General features: G+C 36.0%; 1 protein-coding gene across 8 annotated transcripts in view; it reads right to left on the bottom strand.

The window, feature by feature from the left end:
- Positions 1–22,909, bottom strand: part of CNKSR2 (connector enhancer of kinase suppressor of Ras 2) — a 278,229-nt gene that overhangs the window by 215,333 nt on the left and 39,987 nt on the right. For all 8 annotated transcript variants that reach the window (XM_047764937.1, XM_047764938.1, XM_047764939.1 and 5 more), the window contains exon 2: positions 8,055–8,218. In XM_047764937.1, the coding sequence (XP_047620893.1) occupies positions 8,055–8,218 (164 nt within the window). The remainder of the gene's footprint in view (positions 1–8,054; positions 8,219–22,909) is intronic.

The raw sequence follows: 22,909 nt of genomic DNA, 5'->3' as shown, positions 1-22,909 counted from the left end.
TTCTTCTTTTCCTTGTTCTCATTTTTCAATTTCTAGTAATATTTATTACTTCACTCTAAATATTTTATCTATAAATTACTGCAAAAAGGATTTATATGAATAAATATAAAGAAGCTTTTAAAAGCTATATTCAATAGGAAAATACTATATGATCCCCTCAAATAAACTTTAGGGAAAGATTTTGTAAATTACAATTAAATAGTAAAATAGATCATTTTGAGTTGTAAAACAGCTCTAAGAAAGGCTTGTTAACCTGATCAAAGGAAGACTTTGATCAAACTACTTAGCATCATGTATGTCACTGTCATGTGTAAAATTAAAAGTATTATGAACTTATAGAAAATCATAAAACCCAAAGAATGTTAGAAAACCACTGAGGTCAAAACAAATTCTAAGCTTGATTTACCCTCCTTTTACAGTTAACTAAAGTGAGACACAGAGAGATTTTTTGATTTGCTTAAAGAGCTCAGAGCTTAGAGTAGAAAATGAGACTACAAGTCATCAGGTCACCTGTGAGGGAATAGCTCTACCACAACTCCTTAGCAGCAACAATCTACTCCTGTCCAAGCAGGGTAATGGAAATGAAGTAAAATGGAAGATAAACTACTGGGGAATGAGAAAGGGAAGCAAATAGCACAATGAATTTAGCTAGATAATTAGGTCAGCAATCACTGGGTGCCTAGTTTATATGTAATTTAGGTTTGTTTTTCCTATGGTAATTTAAGAAAAAAAACAGCGGGGGAAAAAGGGAGAGACTAGAGGATTCTGATATATAAACATTAAATATCAAATTATGAATGTTATCACTAAAGATTTAAAAATGATACAAATCTGATTGTTCTTCACTGAGAATTTGCATTTTTACTTAAAAAAAGACTGTTTTTGAAGCATGGATTTGATTTTTTTTAAGTATAGTTTATTGTATGTTCACTGTTAAATTTGAATTGCCATAGTCTCTCAAGTCAAAAGGTTTAGTTTACACAAATAAAACAATATTCCGTTCAAATTCTATTGCTTCTTAGGATTATCTGCAAAACATTTGGGAAATTTTATTCAAGATGTCCCTATATTAAAAAGAAAATTCTCTTATAAGAGATAGTCTCTAATGACTACATAAGAACAACTTATAATAATATCAACTAAACTTAAAATGATACTGCCAAAGTAGCTGAAAGTATTTTCAGAAGTGTTTCCCTATGTTAAAGCATTTTACCTTAAGTACAACAGTGTTTTTGCATTTTTCATCTTTGTGTACTAATGATTTTAGTGAGAAAATATTTGCTTACAAACAAATCATAATAGTTTTCAGAGAAGCTCAAATTAAAATCGTTTATTAGAGTTGAACCAAATCAGTCAATGTGATAAGATAACCTTCACTCTGCAGCCATTAATTTCCCATAAAAGATTCATTTAAATTATCTCTTTAAATATTAGCATCACAAATATTTTATTATAAAAGTCAAAATGATTTTAACAGAACACACATCTTCTTATAAATGAAAATCTGAAGGCAAAGTAAAACTTATTTCAAAGCTTTCAAACCTTAAGCTAGTATTATACTAAAAAAAAAAAAAAATGACTCCAGAATTAGAGGATAGAAGTTCCCATTGTGGCTCAGCAGTAACAAACACAACTAGCATCCATAGGACATGGGTTCAATCCCCAGCATCACTCAGGGGGTTAAGGAACTTGTGTAGCCTTGAGCTGTGGTAGGTCACAGATGCAGCTCGGATCTGGCATTATTACTGTGGCTGTGGTGTATGCAAATGGCTACAGCTCTGATTAGGCCTCTAGCCTGGGAACTTCCATACGCTGAGAGTTTGGCCCTAAAAAGACCAAATTAAAAAAAAAATTAGGAGAAAAATCTTCTGGACAAAACCTGGTAAGATACCCTGAGAAGGTCTCCTAACTTGGAAGCCCACTAAAGAAATATCCTAGGAGTTCACATTGTGGCTGAGCAGTAACCAGCCTGACTAGTATCCATGAGGATGTGAGTTCGATTCCTGGCCTCGCTCAGGGGGTTAAGGATCCGGCATTGCTGTGAGCTGTGGTGTAGGCAAGCAGCTGCAGAGCCAATTTGACCCTTAGCCTGGGAACTTCCATATGCCACAGGTATGGCCCTAAAAAGCAACAAAAAAGAAAAGAGAAATATCACATATGGAGGAAATTCAGGTGAAAAATGAGGACGACAGAGGAATTCAGTAGCAAGAAGAGACAAAAATGCGGAGTAGAGAGTAGAAAAGGAAATTCTCAAAACTTATTCTAATTAACAAATATAACTAGTTAAGCCAATAATTCAAAAGCATTTTAAAAAATTCTAGAGGAGTATAAAAATAGGTTAGAAGCTTCTTTGTATATAACAGAGTCTATGTAATACTATTTTAACAAAAGAGATGGATTACTTATCTCTCAAGTTAATTTTTATCATTGCAGTTCTCAATTCTAAATAGATCAAAATCAACTACTGACAACACAGGTATCTTTTGCTATTTCCTTCATGAAAGTGGATGGTTTCTTATGACTCACTAAGTCACCAGTAAGTCACACTTCCCTGCTTACCATGTAAAGAAGTAACAAATAAAGCACCCCTTTGCTCTTGGCCAAAGGTGTGCCGATGAGAAGGACTGTGAACGTTTTAAAAATACAGGTTTACTCATTACAGACTTGCTTTTTACTGGATATGCATAGGCCAAATAGGCATTATTATTGGTATAGAAAGGACTACATCAAGTAAATAAAAGCTTGGACATAAAATGTGCTTAACTGTTTTCTTTGTCCTATGTCTTACCTACTTGGCCAATGACATTCATGCCAGGAACCAGGCATGACTGCACACTGACTGAACATAGCCAGTCTAGTCTTAACGAATTGGTATGAAGTTCATACTGTTCTTCTCTCAATTATATGCATGCAAAAGCATTTGAAAGAAACAAAGAAGGAATACACTTAACATTTTATAAAACTGACTTGGCTGTTCTCTCACTAGTGGCAAATTCTCACTAAACATTTAACTCAAAATACTGGCACCACATATTTTACAATGCCAATGCTATTTTATTCAGAGCTATTAATCAGAATGCATCATGCAGCAGGTGTTTAGGTTTTATAATGCTTTGTTTCATAAATATGAGTGAGTCCTAAAAGGATTGCTTTAATGAATTTTTTTTAGAAATGAATTATTTTGAAATGAATGAACCAAGCAATTATGTTGCAAAGAAACAAATCTGAGCAATTGCAGACATCAAGTTTTTCATGCAAAATATCTATTACATGAAAAATACATGAAGAATGAAATGACAACTGTTCTTATCCTGTCATAAATGATTCACTTGTACTTCTCAATAAAAGGTATATTTCAGAACATTAAGGTCTATACATTAAACAATATACATTTTATTTATGCTTAACTCTTTCTGCTAATACAATGTGCTCTGTACTGAAGTAGAGCAAATTAGCATAACAGCTTGAATGAGTTAATATACCTCAAAATCATGAACAGCTTATTTCCTTCTAGGATAACACAGTACAAACAATATAGTTGGTGTTTAATATATATATTCCATGAATGAACAAGTTACTAAATAAACCTTTGATTTTCACCAGCTTCCATAATACTAATTTCCCATCAGAACTAGTTTTAAGACAAGGCAGATGAAAATATTCCATTGCTTAAAAGAAACAAAGGAATTCAGTAATTTTTCTGTGTCTTCCTTGTATTAAGAACAGAAACTTCAAAGTCAGAGGCTATGTAGCAAGAGAAAAAAAATTACGGTTCTCTGGAGAAAGGCAGAGAACTTCATTCAGTAAGATAACGTTAATCTGATATCCTCTATGGGCTAAGCACTGGGTAGGAAGCATATCGAGGACCGAAAAACCTAAGCAAAGACTGTGATATAAAGTCTAAGTTGCCTTTCTTCCCATCACTTCTCACTCTGTGGCAGCTAAATCAAATTCCCCATTCTTTTCTGAACACCCCATACTCTCACCATTCTGTGTTACACATATTTTCTCTGCCTAGATAACTTTTCTCCAACAATTTGTCTGGCTAACATCTACCCACCCTGCTATTTCCAATGCAAATCCCATTTACACTCTCAGGAGTGTTCATCATCTCCTTCTGCACTCCCCTGGGATTTCTTTAAATCTACATTATCTTTTTTGTTTGTTTGTTTGGCCCTGCCCACAGCATGCAGAAGTTCCTGGGCCAGGGATCGAACCTGCACCATAGAAGTAACCAGAGAAGTTAACACCTGATCCCTAACACTCTGAGCCACCAGGGAACTCCTCTTTAAATCTACATTTTATTTTAATGACTGCTGTCTCCTTCACTAGTCTGTATCTATCTTAAGAACACAAACTATGCCTTTTTCATCTTTGTATTCCCTGTGGTAGCACTGTATGAGCATGAATATATAATTGTTAAAAGAAGAAATAAATACAGCAGATGTAAAGGAAAAGTTTCTACTTTTTAATGACGCCAGTATAGGTGTTACAGCTTCAGAGAGACAAAACATAGCTCCCCATTCCCAATAGCACAGTTCCTGGTCTAGTCAACTCAGACCCTATGATTTTATAATGGCATATAGAAGAAAATCAGAATCCGCTGCTCAGATTTTTGCTTTATATTCACTGGAAAACATCTGGTACATAAACTGTAAGATGTGTGCACTTCTAACTTGTTGATGTATGGCCATTAGGAAGCAGTGAAAAGGAAGTTTAACATAATTGACCTCTTCCGGGAATAAACATAGAATGAATTTAATGTTTATTTTTTTTTCCCAAGAAAATGATTCAGCACTATGGTGCTTAAACTCAGAATTGCATGGGAATGATCTACATCTCTAATACCATCCTTTTAAGTAATTATAGGTCAGCAGAGCTTATCATGGGCCAAACTCCAAAGCCTACGATCTACTACTTTTAGGTCGTACTGTAACCACCAACCTTACTTCCTTCTTCAAAGTGGTGAGTGGAACTCAGCATGCGAATGCTTCATCTATGAGAAACCCTGCTCATGAGACATACACTGTTGACTTCAAGGTCTGACACACCCAACTCTTACTACTGTAGTAGCTGTGGCAAAGAGAGGATGCTAGGTCAGATTCCCATCTCCAAGCACCACTTCTATTGCACTCTCATGGCCACTCTGACTCAGATTTGCAGACCACTATGCAAAAACAACATGGACTCTTTCCTTACCCTGGGTACTAGCTTTCATTTCAGGCATGATTTTTGCAATTTGACTCAGATAAGAGAGATAAGCATGCTTTCTGGTCTGATTTAATTTCTCTTATCGCAGGAATAAGGAAACAAGAAGATGCCAAGATTATCGTCTGAAAAATATGTCAAGTCTCTTTCATCACCACTTTCCAACAATATTTATTCAGCATCCACTATTGCCGGGCATTTGCACTACATACTAGGTGTTCCATAAGCAGTGTCACTTTTCCCATATATCTTGTACTCCAGCAGAAGAAACAGACAATAAACTGAAAAATACACATATAAATACATACTTATAAAACAAGATGAGGGTTTAAAAATAGAGGAACAGTAGAGGGCCAATTTTAGACCAGGCTGGAGCTGGGGGAGCAGGGAGGAGTGATCAGGGAATGTCTCTGAGGAAAGGACAATTAAGGTAAGGGTGAAATAGGTACTATTCAACCAGTCTAGTTTGAGATTCTACCCTTCTTTATAAAACTATTTTCAATCAGCTCTTTTTCCCTTGTTTATCCTATTGGCTTTTAGTGAAATCTGCTGACATGACCAATGTACCTTAATGAAAATAACAGTTCCTGTCACTCTTGTGACAGCTCTTTCATAGTTGTCTCCATGCTTCTCTGACCACTCCTTAGGTCTCCTCCACAGCCTGCTCTTCTTCCTTCCTAGCTGGAGTGTCAATTTGTGTCCTTCATTCTTTATATTCTATAGGCCCTCCCTGGATTATCTTGCTATCTATGGATTAATCCCTATACCCTTGAGACTCCCAAATCTATGTCTTTAGCCACTTCTCAGCTTCAAATTCATAAATTCAATTGTTTGATTAGTATCTCTTTCTGGATAACCCAGAGAGGCCTCGAATTCAACAAATCCAAAACCCAGTTTATAGTTCCACCTAAATCTATTCTTGCTGCTATTACTTATCTTCATTATTGCAAAATCTTCTACTCTGTCTCGGTAGCCAAAAAGATGGAATCTTTCTCAACTTCCTTTATCTCACTCACTTCTCATATTCATCGATCTTCTCTATTCCTAGTGCATATTCTTAGTTCAAGCCCTACTCAGAGCCTAAGTGGATTATCTTAAAAATGTCCTAATGTTCCTCCTGTCTTCGGTCTATGTCTACTCCATTCCACCATTTCCACTACCATCACCATCTGACCATTCTTGCATGGTTCTCCAGTGTCCACACTAAGAAGTAAAAATCTCCTATCAGGATATTAAGGCCCTTTACAATCTGGCCTTCTTCCTTTTAAAGGCTAATTTTATGCCACTGTTTCTCACTTATTTTTGGTGGGAGAATAGCTTACCATTTTTCATGCACACCGGGCATACTCCTTTTTCTGTATGCCTGTGTATATGTTGTTTTATCTACCTGGAAATCCCTTTCCTCTGTTCCTCAATCTCTTAAATACATGCTAATTCCCAACTAGGTTGTTAAAGATCACACCTTTTGCAATACGAACTCACTTAGCTTAGTCAAAACTAGTTATTTTTTTCTTCTGTGCCCTATAATAATTAGCCAATACTTTTATTTTAGTAATTACACTCTAATATTGTGATTATTTGTATGTCACTCTCCGCCCACTAGGCTTTTCAAGACGGCAGGAAGTAGATCTTAATCTGACATACACAGTGCTGAGTGTATTGATTTTTAAATTACATTTAATTACCTACACATTTATCATTTATCACTATCATCTTAACAACAGTTACTACTTATTGAATGCCTACTATATGCCAGGCACTGAATTAGGCACTAAAACACTATCTTCTTTACTTTTCACAGCACCACCAAGAGGTAGTTCAATTTTTTTTTGTCTTTTGTCTTTTTAGGGCTGCACCTGTAGCATATGGAGGTTCCCAGGCTAGGGGTCGAATCAGAGCTGTAGCTGCCAGCCTACACCAAAGTCACAGCAACGCAGGATCCAAGCCGTGTCAGTGACCTACACAGCTTACGGCAACACCGGATCCTTAACCCACTGAGCAAGGTCAGGGAACGAATCTGCATCCTCATGGATGCTAGTCAGATTCATTAATTGCTGAGCCACAATGGCAACTCCGGTAGTTCCATTTTAAATAAAATAACTAAAATAACTAAGGTTGTAATGAAATTATTTGCCCATAAATGTTAGTAACTGACTGAGCCAAATTTCAACCTGATGATTATATTACAAAACTCATGTTCTTTCTCACTGTAGCTCTAGCCCCAATCACGTTAGTGTCATCTTACTTAGCATGGAAAAAAATCTATGTTCCTCTCAGAATTTCTAATGTACTATCGGAATCTTGCAGGATAACGCTGACACTGATTTCTCTTGTCTTACTAGGCACTGCTCTTTTAACATACAAAAGTATAATGTACCATATCAATTTTCATTGATGTATATACAAAGAACATTAAATAATTATTTTAGGATGATTTTTTAAAAATAAAATTACTTAACATTTGTGATACTAAATCAAATTTTTTAAAAGGGAATGAACTTTATAACCAATTGTATGCAATCATATATCCCAAATACTGCTGTAAACACTCACTTGATGAGCTCTAACTTAGTTTTTCAAGTAGCTAAAGAAAGTGTCACCAATTGATTTAATAAACTTCTTTAACTTGTAATTTGGCACTTAACATCAAATTCAATGAAAGAAGAAACTACCACATGCAATTAAGAATTAGGGGAATTTTTTTTTCTGCTTGCATTAAATTATTTTTTTAAAAAGGGGGGAAAAGGGAGAAGAAACAAAATTTTAAGGAAAAAAATTTAAAAGGAAAAAAAAAACAAGAATAAAAAGCAAAGTTTCCCTTCCCACCAATTTTATCATGTCCTTACCAGGGCACACAGCAGGTCAACTGCTTCCAAGATCAGTTCCTGGTGGCCGATGCGACTGACCCCCAGATCTTCTAGCTCTTGATGCGTAATGCGCAGCAGCTGGTCCCCACTGATCTTCTCCCTTTCGAAGTTCTTAATATACTGCTGCAAACAGTCATCTAGACCTACAAAGGAAAACATGGAAGACAAGAATGAAGAAACAGCTTGAAAAAATTTTTTAATAAAATAAAATAAGCATTAACTCCTACCAATTAACAAGTTAAGACGATTTCAACTCTGGACTAGTTTAATCATCCACCTTTTCTCAACCTATATATGGGCTGCACTGGGGGATAAAAATTCACTTCCTCGTATCCCTAGTTTTTAGGTTCCTATTTGAATTTTCCTCAACAATTACTAGAAAATATTATATCTCTTTTCAGCAGTTCTCTTTGTTGCCTGCTTCACAAAATGTGCTAATATGTAGGTTCCCCTACTTCCAAACTTATCTTTACCTCACTCCTCCTTTCTTCTTTAACTCTATTGCAGAGGGAAAGGTATCTTTCTATACAAGGCAAATCAATCTTCCTCTCCTCTGGAATCTTCTGCCACCTTAACTTCACTACTTCAAAAATTAAAAAAATTAAATGCTCTATGTCAACCATTTCATTTTTATTGACGCCTTTTGTATTCAAACCTCTTCCATAAAAAACAAAATATGGAATTCCCTGTGGGCTCAGCGGGTTTAAGGATCTAGTGCTGTCACTGTGGTGGTGTGGATTGCTGCTGTGGCTCATGGTCACTCTCTTGCCCGGGAACTTCTGCAGGCCACAAGCATGGCCAAAAATAAATAAATAAATAAATAAATAAAACAAAACAAAACCCGTCCTTTATTTCCTTGATCCTTTGTTCCCCACTAGTCAGAACAAAACCCTTACATCTTTATTTCTTCACCTGAAATGCACTCCTTAATTCACTATCATTTGTTAGTGGTCCAAGATACAAAGAGGAGATCCACAGTGGGTATGTTTCTCATGATTACTTGGGGCAGTTCATAAATAGTTAGTCAGGCTATAGATTGAGTGGCTTTATTCACCTATGAAATGATCTGATACAAATGATGAACTAGACTAACAAGATTACTTCTCTCCAGATTTTTAAGTAAGAAAGGAATATCAAGAAAATACGGCAATTCACAAAAACTAAAAGGTTTGATTATATACCAAGGAAGGAGAGGAAAGGTCATAACGGGTTACGACTCAGATGAAATTATGACAGGGCAGAGATTATAAGCAAGTAGCACAAGCAGAGACGAAGCAAAGCCCCATAACAGAGATTATGTGGCCACTCAAAGAAGAAAAGAATCAATCCTAAAAGCCACATGGTTCCTGATAGGATAGTTTAGTACCAGGCCACATATTTTCTTACTATATTTTCAAACTTTCTTAAAGTAACATGAGTTACCCTGTAGTCTCTCTATACTACTTTATCTTTCTTTCGCCCTCCATTTGGTATATGTACACCACTCTTTCTCGGTTCTTTTTGTCTATTCGTTCTCAGTCACCTTTCAGGACACCTTCTCCAACTGTCCTAACATGTTATTACTCTCCATTCCAGGGACTTCTTTCTTGCCCACCTACCCCTCATTCTTTACATACTAACTGAATAATCTCATTCTGCAACTGCCATCTAGAACCTCATACTTCCATTTCAGATCTCCCTCATGAATGTTAGACCTATACATCTACACAGTTCAACATGTCCATAAGCCAGCTCCTCATGTTCCCCTCCAGAGAAGTCTCTCTACTTCACTCACGGTCTCAACGAATAGCACCACCACCTATCCCAGTATAAAACCTCAATACATGGGAGCCATGTAGATTTATCCATCTTCCTTATATTTCCGCACCTAACCAATCTCCACGTCTGAACAACTGGTCTTCTGAAATATCTTTTACTTATATCCTTTCCTCTCATTCTCCACTGCCATCTTCCTAAATCGGGTCACAAATATCTCTCATGTGTGCTAAAAGTTTTATGGTTTTCCTGCTGCTCGTCGTTATCCCCTCCCATCTTCCTCAACGTAAAAATTCTGAAGTCGTTCTCTATCTCTGAAAATTTCAATGTTTCCTCATATATATGACAGAACAAAATCTGAATTTGTTTGCATAGTGTTCAAGGCCCCTCCTGACCTGGTCCTTACCTTTCAGACTCATTTCAGACTCCTTCCACACTTTGCAACCTGCAAATCTACAGATCTCCATTACAACAATACCCACATTATAATTCTTTGTTCCCATGTTTGTGTGCCTGGAAATTCCTTGAAGTTGGGCACTGTGTTTTCTGAATTTGGAAAATGCAGGGCTTAACACAGTGATGACACAGAGTGATGCTCAGTAAGTGTAAACTGAATAAATTAGGGGTTACATGTAATTTTGTGTTATATAACCTGGTCAGAGGAAAAAAAAGGAACATTTCAAATAAGAGCTAAATCTAAAATTAGAGTGGGGAGGAGTTCCCTTTTTGGCCCAGAGGATTAAGGATCCAGTGTCACTGCTGCAGCTCATGTTCAATCCCTAGCCCTGGAACTTCTGCATACTGTGGGCACGGCTAATAAATAAATAAAATTAGAGGGGAAAAAGAACATTTGGTATTACAGCATTTTGAGGCACCCACATCTTGATACACTGCAGAATAATATGATAGAGTCTTATTATTTTGAGCTCATTTTTCTTACAATTCTTCTATGCAAAGGAATGATAAAGGATTTCCTAAAGCACCAATGCCAGCATCATTATAGCTACAGACCAAGTCACACACTAATTTGCAGGGTAGAAATAAGGAAGAGAGGCTTATCCTGTACCTCATTAATTGCTGCCTAATTTAATTATCAAGGTATACTAGCCCATAATATATAGAAAGTATCTTGGTTCCTATATTTAAAATGTAAAATATACAGTAAATATATATCTAGAATATTATGATAAAATCATAATAATGCCACTTATGTCAATATATGTTATTTGTGAACCATTCAGTGGTGTTTGTGTTTTTTTGTTTGTTTGTTTTTTGTCTTTTTGTCTTTTGTCCACACTGGCAGCATATGGAGGTTCCCAGGCTAGGGGTCTAATCAGAGCTATAGCTGCCGGCCTATATCACAGCCACAGCAACGCCAGATCCTTAACCCACTGAGCAAGGCCAGGGATTGAACTCACAACCTCATAGTTCCTAGTTGGATTCGTTTCTGCTGCGCCATGACAGGAACTCCCCATACAGTGCTTTTTAATGTATTTTTTCCTCAGCTGAATTATAAGTAATCTATATCTTTGTAGTATTTTAAGAGTTGCTGTTTTAACTGAAAAGTCAGAAGAAACATCTCAAATTTGCATGGAGAAAATATGGTTCAGAGAGTTATTTACAAAAATCACAAAAATGAATACATTAAAAAATTGGGCTAAAGCCTGAACCTCATTTAGGTTGGGGATCTACCCAGCAGACATGTAATAATTTAAACTTCGCTCACTCATACACTATTTTATTAAAGCAGAGCTAACTCATTTTCAAGAATGAGAAATTCTTTAGTGATTATATGACTAGTCTTCAACACTGTAACATTTGTTAAATAAATAAAATGAAAATATCAAAAATATTTGATATAGACTTTTATTTTTTTATTTTTTTTCGTTTGTATAATGATTTTTTTCCCATTATGGCTGGTTTACAGTGGTCTGTCGATTTTCTACTGCACAGCATGGTGACCCAGTTACAAATACATTATCATGCTCCACCAAAAGTGGCCAGATATACGGCCTTGGAGAATGTACAGACTTTTAAAATATTATTATCCACCCCATTTTCCTAAGATTTTAAGCTTTAATGTTACATGAATTCTTTTCTTAGGTTCCTTCAAATTTTACCCTTTCTTGTTAATGTTCTAAATAGTTATAAATAATATTTATAACCTCCACTTAGTAATTACTACCTATTGTTCTTATGAAAAGATACAGAAAATAAATGCTGATCCATACTTTAAACCACGCATATTTAATATCTTGAAGAAAATCATGCACTTTGGTTAACTGAAATATTAAACAAACTATGCACTCTTTTGTGAAAGACCACACCTTAAAAAAAATCAAAAGGAAGGCTTGAAAATGATTACTACAACATGTCTCTGACTTTTTCAGTAAATTACACTGATTTTCTGCCATCTGCAGCAGGGAAAGGAATGAACATAATCATGGCTCCAGAAAGAGGTTCCAAAAATAATGAAACATTTACAAAATGATGTCGATATTTGAGAGATATCCTAGGGACATATGTTTCTAGTATGTCGACAATATTACAAAAGATGAAGTAAAATAAATATATAAGTTCACTACAATGTGTAACTAGAATATACAAATTACTAAATTTTACGTTCATAATCTTAAAAACGCACTTAAAATCAATGTTAGAGGAGGGCTCTATCTCAAATTCAGGAAATTTTCTTTCTACATTATTTTACACACAATACATGTGCTCTTATCATACACTCTGATATTTACACCAAAAAAAAAAAAAGTAAATTCATTACTTAGAGTTCTATTGGCACTCACTATTTACTGTGAAGAACAAAGATGGAGAATATGAAGCTTTGTGAGAACCTATGTCCCACCTCTGCAAAATAAAGTTGGGAAAATCAAACAAACATGCATCAGTCCAATATGCTTTTTTTGCATATTCGTATACATGAATGATAATTCAAGATAGATGATCTTACTTTTAATCTAGTTTTCAGTCTCCCCATTTCAGTGACCCTGGGTTTTTTTAAGATCAATGACCAATAGCACTAGATTCAACTGCTCCATTGCCAATCTCATTCCTCCTAAGCATATGTCTATTTCTACCATTTCTCCAGTTTCAGAGCCATCTTTGATGACTCCCCAATTTAACCTCTTATCTTGTCGCTTAGTGAGAAACATAATTTATTCATTCAAAATAGCTCAGGCTCTGTCTTTTCATTTCTGATCACACTGCCACCACTGGGAATACAAAGAGGCTATGACTACAAAGCACCAGGAGGGAATTTTCTTAGGACATGAAACTGTTTTGTGCCCCATTTGCAGTGTTGATAACATGTATCTATACATGTATTAAAACTCATACAACTATAATGCCCTAAAAGTCAATTTTACTCTACTAATTTAAAAAATTAAAATTAATAGTTTACATGTAATTTTATGCTATCTAATTTTAAATTATTGATATATATTGATATATAGTAATTTGAGATAACAACCTTAGAATGCAATGGCACATTACACAAAATAACAGTGTTTAAATGGTTTCACAATTTTGTAAGTGTTAAAGGTTCTGATGTGAAACATGGTAAATCAGCTGGACAAGCAGTTTTTCTCAAAGTGATTTTCAGGACAGCCTACGAATAAACTTTTAAATACCCCTTAAGTAAAAATGACATAAACTCTAAATATTATAAATTATTCTGCACTTCCATATTTTAATTTTAATTTAATTAATTAATTAATTTATTTATTTATTTTTGCTTTTTAGGGCCACCCCCATGGCATATGGAAGTTCCCAGGCTAGAGGTCAAATCGGAGCTACAGCTGCTGGCCTATGCCACAGTCACAGCAACGCCAGATCTGACCCACATCTGTGACCTATACCACAGCTCATTTGCAACCTATACCACAGCTTATGGCAACGCCGGATTTCTGACCCACTATGCAAGGCCAGGGATCGAACTCGCATCCTCATGGCTACTAGTCGGATTCGTTTCCACTGAGCCACGATGGGAATTCAATATCTTAATATTTAAAAGAAAGTTTAAAGTGATTTTAAAGACATTTTCAATAAACAAAGACTGCTGGCTATTATTATCATGGAGCTTAAAGTTTACACATTTAAGAATTCATATACCAAATTTTTCAAGGATCACACTTTCTCCCCCAAATCAATAGTCAGTTTTAGAGACAGTTTTAGCTAAAACTGAAACTGTTTCTCTCTCTTCACATCTTCATAGTACTTACTAAGAATGGTTTATTAAAGAAAAACAACTTTAATATGAATCACAGGGAGACCCAGCATAATGAATCAGTTGCAAACCTAAGGATTAGTAACGTCTTTCATTTTATAACTTTACAGGTAAACATTTCCTGTTCTTTTTTTTACGGAAGCTTAAGGACATCAAAGCCTTTCATCTTTTATTCTGGTATTGGAGGACCTCTAAATTCAGGCCCAACCTATCTTTCTAACATTCTCTCTCACACTTTCATAAATCCCACATTGCAGCCAAACTGGACATCCCAAATGCTTCCTTAATGTGATTCCAGTCACTCAGAATATCTTCTTCTACATATTTAGTTGCTGAAATCCTGTTAGGTCTTGATCACTGAATCAGATGGATCTTTTTTCTCTTAATATCTTTGATTTTACACTTAATGGTATTTATTACCCATGCCATCTTTTATAATCTTTATATAAGCGTCTTATTCTCTCAATAGATTACAGGGCCTAAAGGGTAGCATCACCAACTCCTCTATACAGAACTGAGTATAGTGTGCACCTGATAGATATTCAGTCATTCCTTCACTTAATCAGTATTTACTGAGGTGATCACTACATGCTATGCACTAGGAATCAACACTGAACAAAAACTGTCATGGAGTTGACTCGATGATGGCTATAGTATAACACTGAAGACAACCGATAATCACTTAATTGCCAAAAGAGATGTGTAAATAGAAGCCGTGATAAGTGTTAGGAAGGGAAAAATACATACTGTACTATGAAATACAAAAATGCAGACTTACCCTAGGCTGAGGTAGAAGTCAGGAAAGGCTTCCTTGTGGAACCAATGACTGTGCTATGATCTATAAGGTTAAAAAGTGTTTACTAGGCAAAGGGGAGGAAGTGAGGGGATGGTGCAAGCAAAAGAACATGTGCAAAGACCTTGTGCTACAAAAGTAACATGGTATATTGTTTAAAAACTGGAAGAGTTTAGTGCGGCTAAAATGCAGAGATGAGGAAAAGAAAGGAGGAGCATGGCACTGAAGAGCTGGGCCAGAACAAGACAATGCAGGGTCTTGTATGCCATATTCATGATCCTGACCATGACTCTAAGAGCAATGAGAAGGTACATAAGAGTTCGAAATAGGCAACATTAAAAGTGTTTTGTGTTTCGTGAACATTATTTCAGCTACAGTATGTTAAATGAATTGTAGGCTGCCAAGAGGCAGGCAGGTTGTGACATGTGAAGTAATCCCAGTATGAAATGCTAGTAATTTGTCCTAGGATGATGGTAGGTAAGGAAAAGAAGAGAAATTGGAAAGAGGATAAAATGTGCAGGACATTTAGTGCTAGACTGGATGTGTGAGGAAGAGCAGGCCATGAGAAGAGCATGCCTACATTTCTGGATTACAGAAGTGGATAAATGGTGACATCATTCAGAGACAATGGAAACACCAAAAGAGATGCAGATTAGGGTAGCTGGCTCTCTTCCAGACATGTTGGGATTACAGTTCCTTTGAGACAGCCAGGCAGCAATGCTGAGTAGTCAGTCACAAATAAAGGTCTACTTTGGAGATAAACATTTGCAAGTCAGTGGTATATAGGTAGAAAATTGACTCGGGAAAAATGAATAGAGTGAAAAGAAGATTTAGAACTAAACATTAAGAAACTCTAGGGAGTTCCCTTGTGGCACAGTGTATGAAGGATCTGATATTGTCACTTCAGTGGCTCTGGTCACTGCTGTGGTGACGGTTCAATCCCTGGCTTGGGAACTTACACATGCCACAAGCGTGGCCAAAAAAATCCCCCAAAACTTGAAAATATACAGGCTTGGTGGAGGCAAACCTGCAACGAAAACAGGAAGTGCAGCCAGAGAGGAATGAAGAAAAATGAGAAAAGGGTAGAAGCAAACAGGAAAAAAAAAAAAAAAAGGTGCAAGACTAGCAGTATACGACTGTGGTAAAAGAAAACTCTGGGTCAGATGGCAAGAATTCAAAGCCCACTCTGAATTTGACCATTAGGAGATTACCAGCGACCTTAAGAGTATCATAATAGTAAAAACAGAAACCAGACAGAGCATGGAATTGAGGAGTGAGGAAGGAGAGGTCATGAATATAGAATATTCCTTTAGGGAAGTGTATGGAATTGGTAAGGATGGAGAGTTGATAAGCAGGTATCATGTTGGGTCAGAGGGACTACTTTTGAACCAATTTTGGACATCAAAGAACTAAAGGATATATGGTGAGAGGAACTAAAGGTGAATAATGTCACCATTTATCCATTTGTCAGATTATGTAACTTTCAAAGTGTACACAGTAACTGACTGGTAAAGCAAGGATTAAATCTAGTCCCAGAGGACTCTGAAGTCCAATCTGTTTTGACCACATCGGATTATTTCAAGATTAAAAAAATATATACTTCAACAATAACCTCAATGCTTGCAAAAGGAAAGAGGTAAATGGAACTAGACAGAAACATACGGTTATTAAAGTGAAGAAAGGATAACACAGAGCAGTAGCTAGCAAAATTATACTCTCCAAAAGGTACATGAAAAAATAATTTAAAACCACCAAGGAACAAATTCCATGTAAGTTTATGCTGATGAATTGAACACAGTGTAGGCTACCTGGTTGGCATTCAATCTGAAGCTGCATTCAAACGAATGAAAGGAGAAACACTGCAGTTTTCAGATGTCACCAAAACCAACACAATACATGCTGACTTGAGAACTCTCTTCCTTATGTTCTTTAACGTCATCCTTGCTCTACAACAAACAGCGTATAATTTCTTTTCACAAGGATTCCCAAGAAAACCAAATAAAATAGAAAAAGGAAGGTCAATTTTCTTGTGGGCTTGTTCTCATTTACTCTGTCCTAATTTCTTTTAGAAAATGCTAAGCTGGCAATAGTTTTCTGTTATTCCTAAATGGAAGAGCTAATGCTGATTAACAGTAATACTTTCCATTTATTTTTTGTGCTGTGTGCCAAGTACTGTTTTAAGGACCTCACAAACATTTTCTCATTCTATCTGTAGGACAATCTTATGAATTACAGGTCATTATCTTGATTTTACAGATAAGAAAATTGAGATTTAGAGATCATGCCCTGGGCCCCACAGCTTAATAAATAGTAAGACAAAGTCTAAAACCAAGTCCATCTGACAACCAAATCTCTGCTTTTAAAGCTTATGCTAAATTAGGAGTTCCCTACGAAAAATGGTAATAAGTACTTGGAAACAATCTGGCACTTTCTTAAAATCTTAAAAACATACAGTCATATCAAGTATGACTTAAGTCATTCCCATTCCTAGGCTTTTACCCCAGAGAAATAAAATGTATGTCTGTACAGAGACTTACACACAAATGTTCATGGAAGCTTTTTATTTATAATAACCTAAAGAGGAAACAAACCAATCGTCTTTGAGAAGTAAAAGAATAAATAAATGGTAGTATATCCATACAGTGGTATTCTACTCAGCACTGAAAAGGAATAAACTATTCACTGTGCTACAACACAGAAGAATCTAAATAAAATTACGCTGAGTGAAAGAAGCCAGAAAAGAAAGAGTATATAAATGTATAGTACTATTTATATAAAATTCTAGAAAACTTAAACTAATCCACAGATCTGTTTTTGATCTGTTTTTGCCTGAGAATGGAATGCTGGGAGAGGAGGCAGGATGGAGGGATTACAAATGAGCATGAGGAAACTTAGGGGGTGACGGATCCGTTCAGTATCTTAACTGTGGTGACGGTTTCACAGGTGTATACACATGGTGACACACTGTACTGTACACTTTTTAAATGTGCAATTTTTGATACGTCAGTTATTCATCAATAAAGCTACTGACAATAAAAAATGAATAAATTAGGAGTTCCCTTGTAGTGCAGCAGGTTAAACATCCAGCATTATCACTGCTGTGGCACGGGAACTTCCCTGACCTGGGAACACATGCTGCAGATATAGCTGGGAAAAAAAAAAAGCTTATGTTAAATTAGAAGGAATTGTAATTGTTCCCAAAGTGATCTCTGTACCATACCAAAAACATTATGCCAAAATTATTTTCCCATTTTTCTGATTAAAACTTTAAAAACATTGTTTTAAAATCTACTTATTTAGATTACATTTTGTATTAGAAAGGGCTTAAGTACATCATTTACGCATACATGGATGCATAATTCAGCAGAATACCACAAATTAAAAGTAGATGAGAAAGTATGATTGAGGGAAAATGTGATTAGTCATAAGATGAGAGCCAGAAATAATAATCCTGGAGTTCCCATTGTGGCTCAGTGGTAACAAACCAGACTAGGATCCATGAGGATGTGGGTTCAATCCCTGGCTTCCCTCAGTGCGTTAAGGATCCAGCATTGCCGTGAACTGTGGTGTAGGCTGCAGATGCAGCTTAGATTCCATGTTGCTGTGGCTGTGGTGGAGGCCATGGCTGCAGATCCAATTTGACCCCTAGCCTGGGAACTTTCATATGACGTGGGTGCAGCCCTAAAGAGAAAAAAGAAAGAAATAGTAATACAAAAAATTCATACCAATGAAAAATATTAGAATTACTGAAGTGTAGGAGGAGCTAAAGCACTGCCTATAAATTGTCTAGAGACTAAAAAGGAGGAAAAGAGGATCAGGTACATAGTTCAAAACAGTCATAAGATAAAAGCAAGCCAATTTCTCAGAGAATCCATCTATTTCTGATACTAAAGCCAGGAAAAAAAAGATTTCCCATTGGAAGAAATCCTGGTGTGATATAATGAATACCACCTTCAATAAACACAAGCACAGGTTCCAATTGGAGTGTCTCTTACAGTAATGTTGAAACATATATTTTCTAAAATTATATCATATTATATTCCAAATACTAACTGATTATCATGAAGACAAAAATATCTATATTTAATGGCTTTAAGGATGCTACAATTTCTCAAAAGAGGTAATAATCCTATGAAGAAAACAGCTAGCAGAGTTTCTGTTTTATAATGGTAAAAAATGAATAGGTGAGTTGGAGTTGAATCATCTTTGGAAAACTGACAGTTTGTCAACAGGTGCCTAAACTGTTTTGGGGATGCATACTATATATTCATTTAATATAATGACAATTTTAAATGAAAGACTCCTACTGTCAGACTTACCTTGAAAAGCACGTTTACAGATTTTGACTTAAAAAAGTAGAAGTCACAGGCAACAAAGGAAAAAAAAACAAATAATCTGGACTTCATCAGAATTAAAAACTTTTGTCTACTAAAGGACACTGTAAACAAGAGTGAAAAGGCAACCCATGGAATGGGAGAAAATATTTACAAACCATAAATCTGACAAGGGATTAATATCCAGAATGTATAAAGAACTCCCCTGTAACTCAACGACAACAACAAAACAACTTGATTTTAAAAATGACAAAAGGTTTAAATAGACATTTCTCCAAAGAAGATATATAGATTCCCAGTAAGCACTTTAAAAAATGTTCAAGATCACTAATCACTCGGGAAATAGAAGTCAAAATCTCAATGAGCTACCACTTCACACCCGTTAGGATGGCTATAATCCAAAAATACAAAACAAAGAAAAAACAAAATAAGTGCTGGCAAAGATGTGGATAAACTGTAACCCTTGTACATCATTAATGGAAATGTAAAATGGTGCAGCCACTATGGAAAACAGTAAAGTAATTACTCAAAAAAAAAAAAAAATGAAAAAAGAACTACCATATGATCCAGAAATTCCACTTCTGAATATATATCTAAAAGAATTGAAGGCAAGGTCTCAAAAAGCTATCTGTACACCCATGTTCATAGCAGCATTATTCACGATAGCCAAAGGTGGAAGCACCCCAAGTGTTCATCAATAGATGAATGGACAAACAACACAATGGAATATTATTCAGTCTTTTTAAGGAAAGGAAATTCTAACTCATGCTATAACATGGATGAACCCTGAAGACTTTAGGCTAAGTAACATAAACCCAATCACAAAAGGACAAATACTATATAATTTCACTCATGTGAGGTACCTAAAGTAATGGAATTCATGAAGACGGAAAATAGAATGGTGGTTGTCAGGGCTGAGAGAGGGAGAATGGGGAGTTAGTGTTTAAAGGGTACAAGGTTTCAAGTTCTGCAAGATGAAGAGTTCTGTGGATAGATGGTAGGGATGGTACCATAACAGTATGAATGTACATAACAGCCCTGAAATGTACATTTAAAAATGGTTAAAATAGTAAATTTGATGTCATGTGTATTTTAAAAGTTTTAATGGTGAAATGGTGAATTTTACATTATGTATATTAAAAAAGTACAAGTCAACTTAGCCTAAATTTGCTACTTTCAAATTTTAATTATACTTAAACATTTGGGGAGGTATATGGGTTTATGAAAGCCACAACTGTAAGTCACTATTTTATATCTGATTCCTACAGCTAAGTCCCTGTATAATCAAATTGCTATAACAGAAACACAATTTTTTTCCTTTTATTGACTACAAAGAAACCATCAAAGCCAATGATTTACTAAATTCAGTGAATCTTACATGGAACTCATCAATATGATATCACAATCAAGCTAATTCATCATGAAAAAATAATGAGCCTAATCACAACGGGATTTAATATGGCTGCCATCTTTTTCTTTACTATTTTCATTTAATATCTAAACAATATTGTTGAGTGTGATGATATGCCAAAAAGTTTCAGCAAAGTATGAATTGTGAATTATATAAAAAATTGTATATAAGCTATACCAATGGGGGGGAAATAATTCTGTATCCAAATGACAACCAGATGCATACTGAAGGAAGAGTAGTGCAAAGGATTAATCAGTCATCTCTGAGTGCTGGGAGAGATTTCCTTCTCCAGGGAGGACAAGTCCCTGGGCAGGATGGAAGGCTGTGTGTGTGTGGGCAGGGGGAAGGGTGTTTATGTGGAGACAACCCTGAGTCATGCCAGTGAAAAGGGCAAAATCTGTTGATCCAACTTTACTTCTGGAGATAAATCTAATCTTGGCTTATCTCAGCCCCAGGCTTCCCTTAATACTCTTTTTTTTTTGTCTTTTTTTGGGGGCGCACCTGCGGCATATGGAGGTTCCCAGGCTAGGGGTCTAATCGGAGCTGTAGCTGCCGTCCTACACCACAGCCACAGCAACACCAGATCAGAGTCGTGTCTGCGACCTACACCACAGTTCACGGCAACGCTGGATCCTTAACCCACTGAGCGAGGCCAGGGATCAAACCCGCAACCTCATGGTTCCTAGTCGGATTGTTTCCCCTGCACCACGACGGGAATCCCCCTCCCTTAATACTCTTGATTTCTTCCGATTTAAAACAGGTTCCTAAATCTCTAACTATTCCTTATACTTCCACCATAGCACAGACCTCTATATGATTTTCCTCGGACCAACTAACTTTCCTTTCCCTAATATCGGGATTCCCCCCCACCCCACCAAGTGCTTTTCCAATTCCTGATGGAAACTTCCATTTATTCATTCAACAAATATTTCTCAATGACCTAGGTAAAATTCTAGGGATTATAAATAAAAGGTACACAGAAACAGATATGGTCCCTTTCCCGGGAGCTAATAGTTTATTGGGAAAGAAGCACATTAAGTGAAGAATCACACAAATAATCCTGACAAGTAAATTGGAGGGAAGGAAAGATATCTTTACATGGCACTCCAAAAGCTTTTAAATAAGGGATATCCAAATTCAACAGCTCAAGGACAGGTTTTCTGGGAAAAAGTGTGGCAAGAAGTGAGGTCTCAATGAGTGTGAGTCAATTAGGCAAAGGGGTAAGGAAGAGCACTAGGCTCTGAAAACAGCAAAGACCCAGGAGAGCGAGACAGGATGGACAGTGTGAGGCACTGAAAAAAGCCAGCATGTCTGCAGACTGAGTTCAGACTTGTGTTCTCAAAAGCTCTCTCTGGCTTCAATGTGTAACACAGCAACTTGTAGTCAGTTTGCCTTTTGCCAAGAACAGATCATCTTTGGCAGGAACTCATCTTCCTGCTCAGCACCTTCACTTCATTGATTATTTCAGCCATATGAGTTGAATACAGCTTTCCCAAACATATCCTTTATTTGGCCACTTTATTCCTACTTACTATATACATCCTGTTTAGTTTCCTCCTGGTAACAGAAGGTAAGACCTAGAAATAGATCTAGTCCATGTTATTTATAACTATACCCATGGTCTCCCAAAAAACAAATCAAAATCAATGGAAAAAATATGATAAAAGGTAGAAACCTCTTTTAAAATGGTGATTCTAGAAAAACGGTATGGTAATAGGGACATAAAAAACTGCCTTTAGAAGTTACAGCCAATCATTTTAATTCAGACATATGCAGCTCACTAATTTTGATCGAAATAACTTCTACAAAAGAAAACTCTAGCATAAAAGTAACTGCAGAAACAAAGGGTATCATCCACTAGTAAACCTAATCTCAATACATCTCCTATGATCCTTCCCTAATTACAAAACAAATCTTGTTCCCATTATTCCAAATCCACTGTTTGGAACCTCTTCCTGTTGCACACAGACACACAGACACACACACAGACACACACACACAGACACAGACACACACACACACACACTTTTACCTGATAAATGAATGACAGCATTATTAACTATTCAACAATTTGACAGGGTCATGCCAAAAATAAATCTTTGGTGTTTTAAAATTTTTATGACTCCTAAAACAGGCTCTAAAATATTAGGCCCAATTTTCAGTCAACATTTAGTTCCCATCTAATATTGATATCACTTAGTTTTACTGAATATTGAAATTAAAATAAAGCTATGAATTTTGGTCTTTTAACACAAAATTAAAATGTATTCATAAAGATTTATTTTCAAGATAAAAAGAATC

The sequence above is a fragment of the Phacochoerus africanus genome, chromosome X (assembly GCF_016906955.1).
Source record: "Phacochoerus africanus isolate WHEZ1 chromosome X, ROS_Pafr_v1, whole genome shotgun sequence".
NCBI lineage: Eukaryota > Metazoa > Chordata > Mammalia > Artiodactyla > Suidae > Phacochoerus > Phacochoerus africanus.
This window is presented reverse-complemented; position numbering and strand designations above follow the sequence as displayed.